Raw genomic sequence first — 12,881 nt, forward strand, 5'->3', positions numbered from 1 at the left:
AGGTCAGGGGCATATTGGAACATAACAGTGATAAATTCCAGTAACTCCCGGTTTAAAAACAAATGCCTTTAAACCCTGTCAAACTGTTGGAGTTGCTATATGAATAGTTCTAAAGTCCTTACTCAGCCATCATTTCTTACGTTGTACGACTCCATCTTGTGTCCTAGGATGACTCCACTAGGCCCACAAAGAATAACCTCAAGCTGTGCACAAGAAAGACCATGAATCTGATAATCTTGAACAAGCAGATTAGCCAAGCCCCCACACAATTGATAATTCAGCCTCTGTCATAAAAATACTCCAACTGATTCCCTGTGCACAGTGTCTACTAAGCTACAACAGTCAGGCTTGATGAGGGATTTTCTAGACTGCAGCTGGGAGCAAGCCTAATTTATGCTAGTAGGTTTTAAGCAGTGTGGTCACTGTGGCTCAGTCAGCAGCTCAGACTCAGCAACCAGAACCCCTGAGTCTGAACTTGAGTGGCTGTCCTGAGTCCCAGCTAGACCTGCAATGTGCATACAATTTCTAGTGTGCTAGCATAAGCCCCACTAGTGCAAGTCTGTCTACCTGGACTAAGAAGCTTGCTCCTAGCTGCAGTGTAGACATGATCAGAAAATGATCACTTCTAGAGATGCCAGGAGATGGCTGTGGTGCTGATCCTACACAGTGAACTAGGGATGTAAGAGTGTAGTCATTTTAGTGGGTAACCAATGAGCATGAACTTATTGGTTACCCAAATGGTTACATGTAACTCCCAGGGAGCCGGCTGCCACCCTGTGCTGCTGCCTCTGAATCAGAGGCAGCCAGTGCAGGGTGGCAGGCAGTTTAAAAGCCACCTCCCGCTATGCACTAGCTCTCAGGGAGCTGGCTGCTGCCCCAAAAAACCCTGAAATTTTCAGCAGTTATACAGTTAGCCAATGACATGCATTTTAACATCCCTACTGTGAACCTGTCCCTGCATGGAGCCCTTATGGAATGGGTACCTTACAAGCACTGGGAAACACATCGCTATCATCATCTTTACCTTTTATGCAACCTTGCTCAGCAGCCTCTGGGTGCCTCCACTAAAGAAAACTAAGAAATGATGCACCATAGTTGATAGCTCTCATTTTTTCCTACTTCTCTTCTCATGCCTACCCCCTAGTGCCAGCCACAACCAAGCCACACTCTGCATATCCCTCTCCATTCTTTATTGTGCCTTCTTCAGTGGTGCTCTATATAAATCCCTTTTTTAAAACCAAATTCTTGCCAATGTTCATCCACAGATGCCATTTAAAAAAACACACATCCATTGAAACAGGATTATTTATCCCACTCCCAAACTGCTGCCATGTATTTTGTGTCTGTGTCCTGCACTGTCGGGGGCCATATTCTCTTGTGTCCTGGACAAGCACATGGGCAGGGCTTGATGGATAACGATAGGACCTGGATAAGATGCCACAGTGGGAACCAGCTTTGAGAGGCAGAGAAACTAAGCTTAAAAAAGGAAAGTAAGCCTTGAATTTCCATGGGAAGGATGCCGCCATGTGCTTTCATTTAGAGCAGGGGAGAGAGGCACTTCATGGTGATGGGCCCTTGGAGATGCTGCCTCGCACAGCACTCTCTGGGATGCCCTGGGGTAAGAGTCAGTCAGCAGTTCCGTATTGTCAGCTGAATGGACACAGTGGGATACAAAGCATCTCACAAGTACTCAGCTGGCAGCAGAACCTGGAGATTAGAAAGGGGACAAGGAATGGGGAGAAATGCTGTTTCCAACATGTCTCTCTTGCTGTGTGATAGCTGCTAACCACTGGTCTTGATTTCAGCAGGTAGAACTTGCCTCATCTCGATGCAGTTTGTATTTTAGAAATAAGGACTGTCCTGAGTTCTCTTCCAAGCCCTGCTTTGTGGATTTGATTCCCCCCACCCCACACACACACACTGTAAAATGGGTGTTGTAATAGACTCCACGTAGAGAGTGAGGCTTAATTAATATTTGAACTTTCAGGGAATTTGTCATTCAAAGATTTGAAAGCCTTTTTGCAAAGTATTTCTTGTTGCTAATCCTCTTGGAAAGTACCAATTTTTCTCACTCTGCTACCAGGGTCTAGCTCTGGGGATGGCCCAGATCCAATTTCTCGCGTAGACAAAATTAATTGCTCAGTATGTGTGAGTGGGGGAGACGGGGAGGGAGGAGGCAGGGAATTGAGTTGTATGCACATGGCATGTCAGAGACGAGCAGCTGCTCTCCTCTGACCTGGCATGAACTTAAAAATCCTGGCTGCATTGAGTCATGGCATGGCTGACCTTGGGCCAGGGTGAAAACTGGCCTCCTGCTTTGGTTTCTTTGTAAAATCCACTAATGGGCAATTATGCCCCATTCTGGAGAGAGCACAGATGGATAGTAGTTGTGAATACCCTTTCAGAAGTGCATTGTGGCTAAGAGGAGCTGAGGAGAAATTTAGCAAAGAAGCAAATAGACAGGCAAATTGTCTTCCTTCAGTCCATTGGTTATACTTACAAGGACACCAATGTGGAATGTTTCTCATTCTTTTTAGCCTCAGATGCTCTGTTGGTTAAAGCATCCTGCATTTTTAGGAGCCAGTTCCCAGCTTTTCCAAGGAAGATAGCAGTCATATTTCACTTGCACAGATAACTTTTATCCCAGTGATTTCTTCCTGAGTTTGGCCAGCTACTATAAACACGAGAAGAAAAAAATTATCAGACACCTTTTTACAGGTTTGCACTAGTTTTTTGGGGGAACTGTACCATCCAGCATTCAAACGACCAGGAGTTTTCCCTAAAGGGCTGTCCTCACCTAACCTAAGAGATTAAAATAATTGGTTTATGTGGCATGACGACAGTAATGGGCTATTGATTTAGTTGCTACACCTCGCTTGAAGTTCCTTGTCTTTCACTCTTTCCTTCAGCTGCTTTATCGCTCCTCTCTCTTGTCTTTCCAGCCGAACGGAAGCCTCCCCTTTTCAACATGAATGCAATGAGTGCCTTATATCACATAGCCCAGAACGACTCCCCTACGTTACAGTCAAATGAATGGTAAGAATGCTACTCTCAGTTCTATTTTGGTTTTTGTTTTCCTAAAAACTCTTCACCTCTCCAGCACCCATCACGTGGTTAAATATTTGACAGGGAAAGCACTTGTTCCTGTATAGTGATTGATTGACTGTCAGCTGTCAAATTTAATGTCTGCAACTGCACAGATATTCTCTAGTAGTTAGACTTTGCTTTGATCTGCTGTCTTTTTGACTACTCTGCAGTTTGATGTATGCAGGTACTAATTACATTCCTGTAGGCACTATATGAAGTAAAATGTTAGTGTGTGTATTAAGGCAACCTAAGTCAGCATCAGCAAAATTTAGAGACTGGTGCCTGGCTGCACAAGCTATTCGCATAACTGCAGCAAAAACTAGGAGGAAGGAAAGCCACAGATTAGTAGAGTCCATTAACTTTTCTTGGGAGCTACTTTAGGTCTTTTGTCAAATATCCAGGGCTGTATGGCTACAGATTTCTTACCTTGCCACGAACTCGTGTTCCAGAATCCAAACACTGATTTAGAAAAAAAAAATCTTGCTTTTATAGTAGCGAAGGAAACCTTTCAAAAGTGGAGTGTAACTAAGGCAATGATGGTTGCCACAATCTGTAAACGGCCTGAAACAATATTTCATAGAGGGGTCAGAATTTGGCCCCATTATAGCTGCAGGCATTAACTCTGAAACCTAACAACAGCCATTCAAATAGTTATATCAGCTATTTCATAATGGAACTCTTCAGCTAATATTCTTTTCCCATAATCCCATAAACCTAAGGAAATCAGTGTAAACTTGTGGTGTCCAACACACTAGCTACATGTGGTTCTTTGGCTGGTTGAGTGTGGCTAGTTGGCTTGAACAGTGCAGCTGTTTGGCTGGTTGAGACTGTCTAGTTTGCTGTAGCAGAACTGGTTGGACTCCCCGGGTATAGATGGAACACAAAAATTACTCCCGTTGAAATCTATTAATGTCTGAGTGTCATTGGCAGGGGGAAGAGAGAATTATGCATTCAGAAGAACATAAGGACGTCCACACTGGGTCAGACCAAATGTCCATTTAGCTCAGTATCCTGTCTGCCAACAGTGGCCGATACCAGATGCCTCACTCAAGGAGACTTTTTTTGTATTCTGAGTAGGGGGCTATCAAGGAATCCCTCAAGATGCCAGCCCCATTTGAGGTGCTGGTACATGAAACATGTGCTTGGTGCTCTCCTGAATTAGTGTCACTGCTAGTATATTGTCAGTAATGATGGGATGAAATGGAGAACTACAGCATCAAGTTATTAAAAGGAAAGGTGCACCATGATAGAGCTGCATTTGCTGGTGCAAACTTCACCTTCACTCGAGTAAAAAGACTTGAACTTCATTAGAGAACATTGCACTGTCCAACACCCACGTGATTTGCCCCTTTCTGTGTGTAACCATGTCTGCTCCAATAATGCGTCTCTCCCTGCATTGAGAGCCAAGAGCAATAACCTGGTACCCTAGGCAACAGTCTAGCTTGTCTCGTATCCCAGAACTTAACAAAGAAATACAGATTTTTTTTTTTTCTTACTGATGCAGGTAAATTTTGAAAGTCCCCATTTGCCTTAGGATCCTGAATTTACTCAGCCTTTAAATCTCTCTCTCCATGCAGGACGGACTCCTTTAGAGGATTTGTGGATTACTGTTTGCAGAAAATACCTCAGGAAAGGCCATCCTCAACAGACCTGTTGCGGGTAACTTTTCACGTTTCTATTCCTGAAGTTTGGGGAAGGGAGGTCAGAGGTGGAGTTATGTTCCCAAAGGTGGTGGTGGTGAGAGCATGTCGCTTGGCAGAATATGTAGTGCCAGAGTGGAGTAAGCTATTTTGTAAGATATCCAGATAGATAGACGCTCTGCCAGGTTAGAAGTACTTGCATTTTTTGGATTGGGTTTCCTGAAAAAATCTTTTTTTTATTATGATTACTATGTAGTTTAATTTAGAAATGTAATTTCAGCTTCTGTTCAGTTTAACAACTTTCCACCTACACGTTTCATGAGAAAGGGTGGGTGAACCAAGCAAAAACCTTTTTAAAACTGCTTTGCAAAATGATCATGGCAATTTCCCATTCCAAACTAACCCATTTGCCCATCCTTTTACATGTCAATTATAATGGAAAATGAGTGATATTTTACTTGTCCATTCCCAAAAATAAATTGCACTTTGGGCCAATAGAATTTTGCAAAACTGACTTAAAATTCACCATGACAACAAATGAATGACTTCATGCTCCCCTACTTCTTGCCACCAGACTGATGCTAGTATGAAGTATTAATTGGGAATGCCAAAGTTTGTGTGGAATAAGATGGCACTTGAGACAACTGGGCAGAAACTCATCCTTGCACACTGACATGTTGTGTAGAGGCATTAAACTAGCCCTCTGCGCAGGGATGAATTTCATCCTTTATGCACAGCCTTGGCTGTCCCCATTGTTGATTCCTCTTTCTAAAGCAGGGGTGGGGAACCTGAAGCCATGGGGCTGGATGTGGCCCCCGCTTACCTGGAACCAGCCCCTAAAGTTCAGGGCTCCCCCCAGCATTGGCAAGCCCAGGCTGGCACTCCAGGCCCCTGCTGCTCTCCCCCCCCCCCCTCCCGTGGGGCTGGAGCACACACAATCTACTAGCCTGGGACCCCTACACTCTGATGTGTGACAGGTTCCCCACCCCTGTTCTAAAGCATCGCATTTATGCCTCCTTTCCTGTAAATGTACTCATTTGAAATCCACCTTGTTACAGGCAGAACTGCAGGTTTCTGGAATCACTCTAGATATCTTGCTGAATTGTTCTTTCAGACAGTTGTAACCTGCCAGTGTAAAGTATAAAAGCCTGGTGGCCTTGTTTGTTTGGATTGCAAGAGAATTAGGGCTCTTGCCATTCTGTTTTCAGACTTCATTCTGCTCCTGTTAAAATGCAGCTGTTGTAACAAGTTGCTCTGAGGTTCTAGCTAGTGGAAAGAACTAGGGATGTTAAAGACTAGGGCAGGGATGGGCAATAATTTTTGGGTGAGGGCCACTTTGCATATTTTTGAAGTGGTTGTGGGCTGCCCTGGAAGGGACAGGGCCTTGGAAGGAAGGGGCAGGACCTCAGGTGTAAGGGGTGGAGCCTTTAAATAGTAGAAGTTGAAAGGACTCATGCCTCCCCTGCAGCTCCCAGGCATCACTTTAGCCAGACGGGAGCTGCAAGCTCTTTCAACTCCTGCTTTTTAAAGGGCTCCTGCTAGCGGGTTGCCTGGAAGCTGGGGACATGGGAGCCCTTTCGACTGCTTCTCTTTAAAGGGCTCGTGCCTATCCTGGGGCTGTTGCCAGATAAGCATGAGCCCTTTAAATAGAAGCAGTTGAAAGGGATCGTGCAGCTCCAGCTCCCAGGCAACGTGCTGGGGGGGAGGCCCTGGAACAGCTGCACGGGCCAGATCAAAGCCCTAGGTGGGCCAGATTTGGCCCAATGAGTGGCTTTTGCCCTTCCCTGGACTAGGATGTTAGATTAGTTGACTATCCGACAAACAAATACTTATCAGATTGTCAACAGGATAGTTGACTAGTTATTTCCTACCCCCCCCCCCCTTTGCTGTGTCTATCTGATAGAGGTAGAAAGGGTGGGGAGAAAGTGGGGGGGGGGTACTTCAAAGCGGCAGCACTGTATGGAACCTGGGGTCAGCTGGAGAGTCCCCAGTTGACCCCAGGCTCTGTGCAACACTGCCACTTTGAAATGTCATTGCTTTGAAACACTGCCGCAACGTTTAAAAGGGGCAGAACCACACAGAGCCTGGAATCAGGCATTTCAAAGAGGCAGAGCCTCCCTATTAACTAGTCGATGCAAAAATGAATTACATGATACTTAACGTCCTTAGAGAGAACTGTGGTTCAGCTGCATGTAAAAGAGTTCATGTTGTGAGGAACTACTTGGGGAGCAAGACCCCAATGAGCTTTGCAGGGAATGTGTGAGAGTTTGGGAAGGAAGTTGCAAGCATCACGAGGCAGCGTTTTGTTGAGTAGCCTCCTTTCCTTTAAAATGTCCCTTGTATACCACAAAAACATCTCACCTGGAATGCCTGCAGATGATTGAACCTGCCAACTGGGTCACCCATGCTTCTGCACCACACAGCAGTGTGAGCCGCACCATTTTTCTGTACAGTTGGGCTTTCAGTCTTAGTGGTATACACTTGTCATGCATAATCCTGAGATGTTGCACCCCCCTCTTCCAGCACTCCTACACCTGTATTGTGTAACACATTCATGCTCCAAGTCTTCTGCATCCTACCCACCAAGATACTAGGTCTGTCTGGTTTGGTTTCACTCCATTAATCTCTGTCCATTTTCCCTGTGGCACCTGTAGTAGTCCACATGAACTCAGTCTGAATCATGCTTATTTTCATCCCATGTGAGGTTAGCTGGTTATACTGCTGACTTGTATTTCCCCTGCCTTTTCTTTCGATGGTGCCCTTATAGTGGGGTAATGTGCATGAAGCAGCATCTCTCCTTTTCCCATTGGGATCTTTGTGCTGATAGAGTCCATCAGTATGAGAAGCAGCTCCGGACTTATAGCTACTGCTGGTGCAGTCCAGCTTTCACTTCCAATGGACTTGTAACAAACCAGGTTTGGATCGCTGTTAGTTTGATCTGTGTAGAGCATTCTTCATAGATACTAAAGCCTCAGACATTCTGTTTCCTCAGCACTGGGCTGAACATCTTCCTGTCCACTTCATCCTGTGCCTTCTCTATACCAATAAAAGCCCACAAACTACCCAGTTGGCCGGCCTGCCAATGGGGGGAGGAGGGCTGAAAGGGCTCCAGGGCCTGAGCCTCAAAGGAGCCTGGAGCTCCTGGCCACCACTGTCAGTATTGGGGCTCTGGCTGACACCAATGCCACAGGCCCCTTTGGATTGCTCTGGAGCACTGCTCCACCCAGCTCTGAGAGCAGGGGGGAGGAGCAGGCGCTGAAATCCAGGTAGCACAGAGAGCTGACTGCCCTCAACCCCACCTCCTTCTGCCAGAGGCCCTGCCCCTCCTGGGGCTGTGGAGTGCCCCTCATACACATCTTGCCTTGGGGCCTGCAGTGACTGTCGACCCCACTGCCACTTTGGTGCTTTAGCCCAACGGTTCTCAGTCTGTAGGTCAGGACTCCAAAGTGTGTGTCAACCCTGTTTTTAATGGGGTAACTAAGGCCTCCTGCCTGGTGCTGGAGCCCACCCAGAGCGGTGTGGCTTAGGCTCAGGTTTTGTTTCCTCCTTTAGGGTGGTATATAGGTTGAACCTCTCTAGTCCGGCACTCTCAGGAAACTGACCGATGCCAAACCAGAGAATTTGCCAAAACACAGGAGGTCAATACTGCCTAGCAGCATTACCAAATACTTCCCCTGCTTACTGGGCTCTTAGAAAACATTGAGGGGGTAAATTAGAGCCAAATGACAGCACAGAACACTGAGAGCCAGGGCTAGTGGCTGTAAACAAACTTTATAGAATCATGGGAAACTTGGCCATACCCCATGGCTACCTAAAGTCATGCCAGGCCAGAATATGTTGTTGGACAAGAGAGTGCTGAATTAGAGAGGGTTAGCCTGTAGTAATTTTTGTTGTCAGAATGGAGTCCTGGTGCAATGAAGTTTGAGAACCCCTGCCCTCCTTTGCAGATTTTATAAACATGGAATTTGTGGTTCTTTTCCAAGGAGGTCTACCATTCTCCATGTCCTAGCATACCACAGGGTATGTTCCGGTATCTTCATCCCATTAGTCTTAGGCCTTCATTAGTTTCCACGTTCATGGACATTTTCCTTCTTTTGCACCAGCCGTTGGGGAATTAGATTGTCTCACTATATGGCTTTAACCTCTCTACTCATCCATTTCATGTCTCCCTCATCCAAGACTTTCACCAGGTCCGGTCTCGCTTCGTCAAGTCTTGATGCCATATTATTCTTCATTGCCTGGACTGCATATCTCGCCTTGCCCTCTCTTGTGGCTGGAGGTCACATGAAGGTCACATGTTGGTAACTCCATCCTAATGGGGTTTTCCTTATTCAAGAGACTCTCAAAGTTGTTTTTTCCACTTCTCCTTCACTTGTTCAGGTGTCACTAGCCAAACCTCCGGTCATCATTTACTAATGGTATTACAATATCATCCTCCTACCCTTTGCATCTCCTTTTTGTAATTCTATAGATTTTTTTGCCAGCTAGCTCTGAGTCATTTACAAGCTTGGTTCATACATCGTCTCGGGCACTGTGTTCGTCAGTGCCTTCTTGGCAGCTTGCTTTGCTTTGTATTTGTTTCAATTTACACTCAATGGGTTATTTTTTCTTGTGCTTCTTTCTTATTTCAGATTGCTATCTGCACATCACCAGGCCACAAGCATTCCTCTCTTTCCCCGGGTTTTCCCCATCTCCGCTGTCCACAAACCTCTCCCTCCACCTAACTCACTCTTCTTTTGAGGGGTTCTGCTCCCCTTCCATTGATGCCAGATTGTTTAAGGTTGCTACCCTAGACTGCTTGTACAAACTTCTCTTCTTCACTTCCCCTTTGTTGCCTGAACTTTAATCTTGTTTGAGCTCAGTTCCCCTTTGTCCAAAGCACTGCCACAGTATTGCCCACAAGAGGTGTGTGTTCTCACAGAACAGTAGTGCTTCATATCTCTTTTCCTTCCCTAACTTCCACACAAATATCGTACAAATATGGCTCCCCCCCCATTCCTGATATATGTAATCAAATGCCTTACCCTCTTTTACCATACATTTGCTATCTTCCATTGTTACTGTACAGATCTCCTCCCATACCAAAGGCCCTTCCTTGAGCCTTTATTCAAACTTCTTTACGAACCATTGGAATCATTAATCTGCTGATACACCCCATTTTCCCCCACATTCTCCCAGGAGAGAAAACATTACCTTTCTGTGGTACAGTTTTCTCTTGCTCTGTTTTCATGTAGTTGCACTGTAGATTTGTACGGTTTGCAATCAGCTGCAGGCTTTCTCTGAGGGTGGTGGGAGATCTAAAATACAGTATAACTATAGGTTCAACTTCTCAAATATAGGACTTTCTGGTCTGGCAACATCCAGGGTCCAGTAGAGCCCCGGCACGTGTCCAGGGGCCACTGGGGATCCCCAGTCTAGGTAGCCTCAGCTGCACCAGCAGAAGCAAGGCTGGCAGCAACTCTGAATCCCCCAGCTCCTCATCCAGGCTGGCAGCAGGGAGGTGTGGCAGCAACAGGTGACCTCTCCTGCTCCAGCAAAATCCCTCATTCGAGCTGACCAGGTCCCAGGAGAGCTGGACCAAGAAGGTCCAATCCATAGTTGGATTTAGTTTTTGAATAAGCAGCGTGGAGTTCTGGAAACTTGCTTTTCAACTTGCTTCCTTGAGGAGTTTTCAGCTTTTCAAGATCCACCATCACATTGCATTCTGCATGATCAGAGTCCTGAGTCCTTCCTGAAATTGTGCAGGTAGTTACTCTTTGAACATAGATATTAGGGATGGAAAAGGTTTTGTAGGTTGTCTGGTCAATCTCCCTGTCAGAGCAGGATTGTTCTGTACCATGCATTCTCTAGTGTCTTGGCCACTCTAGACATAAGTCCCAAACAATAGGTCTTCCACCATTTCCTGAAAGAGACTTTTTCACAGCCTGTCAGGCGGATTTTCAGACTAAATTTCCTTTTCAAAATGGCATACTGTTAATCTCAATAATACCCGCTGGAAGCATTCACTTATTTCTTCTCTTCCCATGATGTTCTTATGCAGGGGTGGCCAACCCGAAGTTCATGAGCCGCATGCGGTTCTTCTCCCCCAAAAGTGCGGCTCACAGAGGCACTCCTGCGCTGCCCTCCTGGCAATTCTGGTGCAGCTCTTTGCATTTTTTCCATCGCTGTTTCGGCTTTCTTTGTTAAATGGGTTGGCTACCCCTGTTCTTATCCTTTAAATGTTTGTAGTATCCTACAATTTCCCTGATTGTTCTGCTTCCTCTTCTCTTAGCCAAACTCTCTGTGCATAGCTCTTGTCTCCCAAGTCAGTCGCTTCAGCCCTCCATCATTTTGTTCTTCTCTAAAATCTCACCATTTTGACACATCTTTCTGTATTAATGGCCCCACAGCAGAAGGTGTTATTCCAGGGGTGGTTACACTGAAGCCATATGGGTGGCTATTTCCTCTCTGCTATGTCATGATGTTGCTGCTTGCTATGCAGCCCCAAACTTCTTTGGCCTTTTTGGTTACTGTCTTGTAAAATCTTGTCTAATTTTTCCTGTTCACTGGATCTTTCTCCAGTATTGTTGTTTATCAATAATTGTATGTGTTTTGTAAAGCATTGGATATTTCATGTTCAACCTCCCTTTTGTTTTCTATCTCTGTTTCTAATCTCTCCATCTCCTTTTATTCTCTGTCCAGACAGGTGCTAGCAACCCTTCCCAATTTAGTAAGCCCTGTGAGTTCCATTAATAAGCCTTTTACCTTCTTTTCTCTAATATTTAATGAAGTTATTAAACTAATACTTAGCACCAATTCCCACAGAAACTAATCAGACTCTTTCCTTAAACTAGATACCTTGCCCTTCGTTCATGGTCTTTCACCAGTTTCATTTCCAACCTAATCGATTACTGTTTGTTTTGGGAGTACAGGCAGTCCCCGACTTACGTGGATCCGACTTACGTTGGATCCCTAGATACGAACGGGGTGAGGCAACTCCCGCACATGCGCAGCAGCATTCCCGGGGCTCGCTCACCTGGGTCCTAGGATCCTCCTCCTCCTCGGGCCGGCTCCGACTGGGGTCCCGCAGAGCTGCCGGGCAGAGGAAAAGTGCCTCCCCACACCCGCTGCCCCCTCCCCTGAGCAACAGGCTGCCGAACAGACAAAAGCAGCCTCTCTGCCCCTCCTCCCCTCTATACATGCCTGGCTCCTGGAGCGCAGCAGCGTCCCCGGGGCTCGCTCACCTGGGTCCTAGAATCCACCTCCTCCTCCTCCTCGGCCGGCTCCAACTGGCCTCTGCCTGCAGCAGCTGGCCACAGGGACAGGGATCCCGCAGAGCTGCCGGGCAGAGGAAAAGTGCCTCCCCACGCCCGCCCCCCCCCCCCCCCCCCCGCGGCCTCGCATCCTGCACGCCTCCCCCCTCCGCCCCCTGCCAGCAACAGGCTGCCCCCTCCCCTGAGCAACAGGCTGCCGAACAGCAGACAAAAGCAGCCTCTCCGCCCCTCCTCCCCCTATATGTGCTGGGCTCCCTGGGCAAACAAAGACTCCACCAAAACAAACAAAGTGCTGGCCTCATTGTGTTAGCAAAAAAAGGACCCTCCTCCTAGAACCCTGGGTGGTGTGTGGAAATAAAGCTATTAGCTCAAAGCATGGTGCAGAGCTGTTTGGTATTTGATGAGTTACTCCTTTAGTCCTGAGTTTGTCACAGGGACAGAAATAGATGTGAAATCTTCTGAACAGGGGAACACACAGCAAAACAAACATTAGAGGGGAGTTAACCTTTCCCTATGCTATCCAAAACTAAAAAAAATGTTTGGCTAGAGTTTCCCCTACAATATGTACCAGTTCCGACTTACATACAAATTCAACTTAAGAACAATCCTACAGTCCCTATTTTGTATGTAACCCGGGGACTGCCTGTAATCAAAGTTTCTTTACTGCACTTCCTTTCCATCAGTTTACAGCTTCTGATCTGAAAGTAGAAAAGGAAACATATGCTGAAGGGTTTCTCCACATTTTGTTGAAGTTACAGATGGGAAGTGAATTGTAAATCAGATATTTATCTCCTTAAGTCATCTGGCTACAACCTACCTGAAACGTGAAGGAGCCTTGTGTAATTCCAGTAACTTTATCTTTGGGAAATTCAAGGAGGAACATTTCTTTAGAGGGCAGTCA

General features: G+C 46.3%; 1 protein-coding gene across 5 annotated transcripts in view; it reads left to right on the forward strand.

Moving 5' to 3' along the window:
- Positions 1-12,881, forward strand: part of TAOK3 (TAO kinase 3) — a 162,390-nt gene that overhangs the window by 98,898 nt on the left and 50,611 nt on the right. For all 5 annotated transcript variants that reach the window (XM_075898155.2, XM_075898153.2, XM_075898154.2 and 2 more), the window contains 2 exons: positions 2,943-3,036; positions 4,665-4,746. In XM_075898155.2, the coding sequence (XP_075754270.1) occupies positions 2,943-3,036; positions 4,665-4,746 (176 nt within the window). The remainder of the gene's footprint in view (positions 1-2,942; positions 3,037-4,664; positions 4,747-12,881) is intronic.

The sequence above is a fragment of the Pelodiscus sinensis genome, chromosome Z, assembly GCF_052426305.1.
Source record: "Pelodiscus sinensis isolate ZL-2025 chromosome Z, ASM5242630v1, whole genome shotgun sequence".
Classification (NCBI taxonomy): domain Eukaryota; kingdom Metazoa; phylum Chordata; order Testudines; family Trionychidae; genus Pelodiscus; species Pelodiscus sinensis.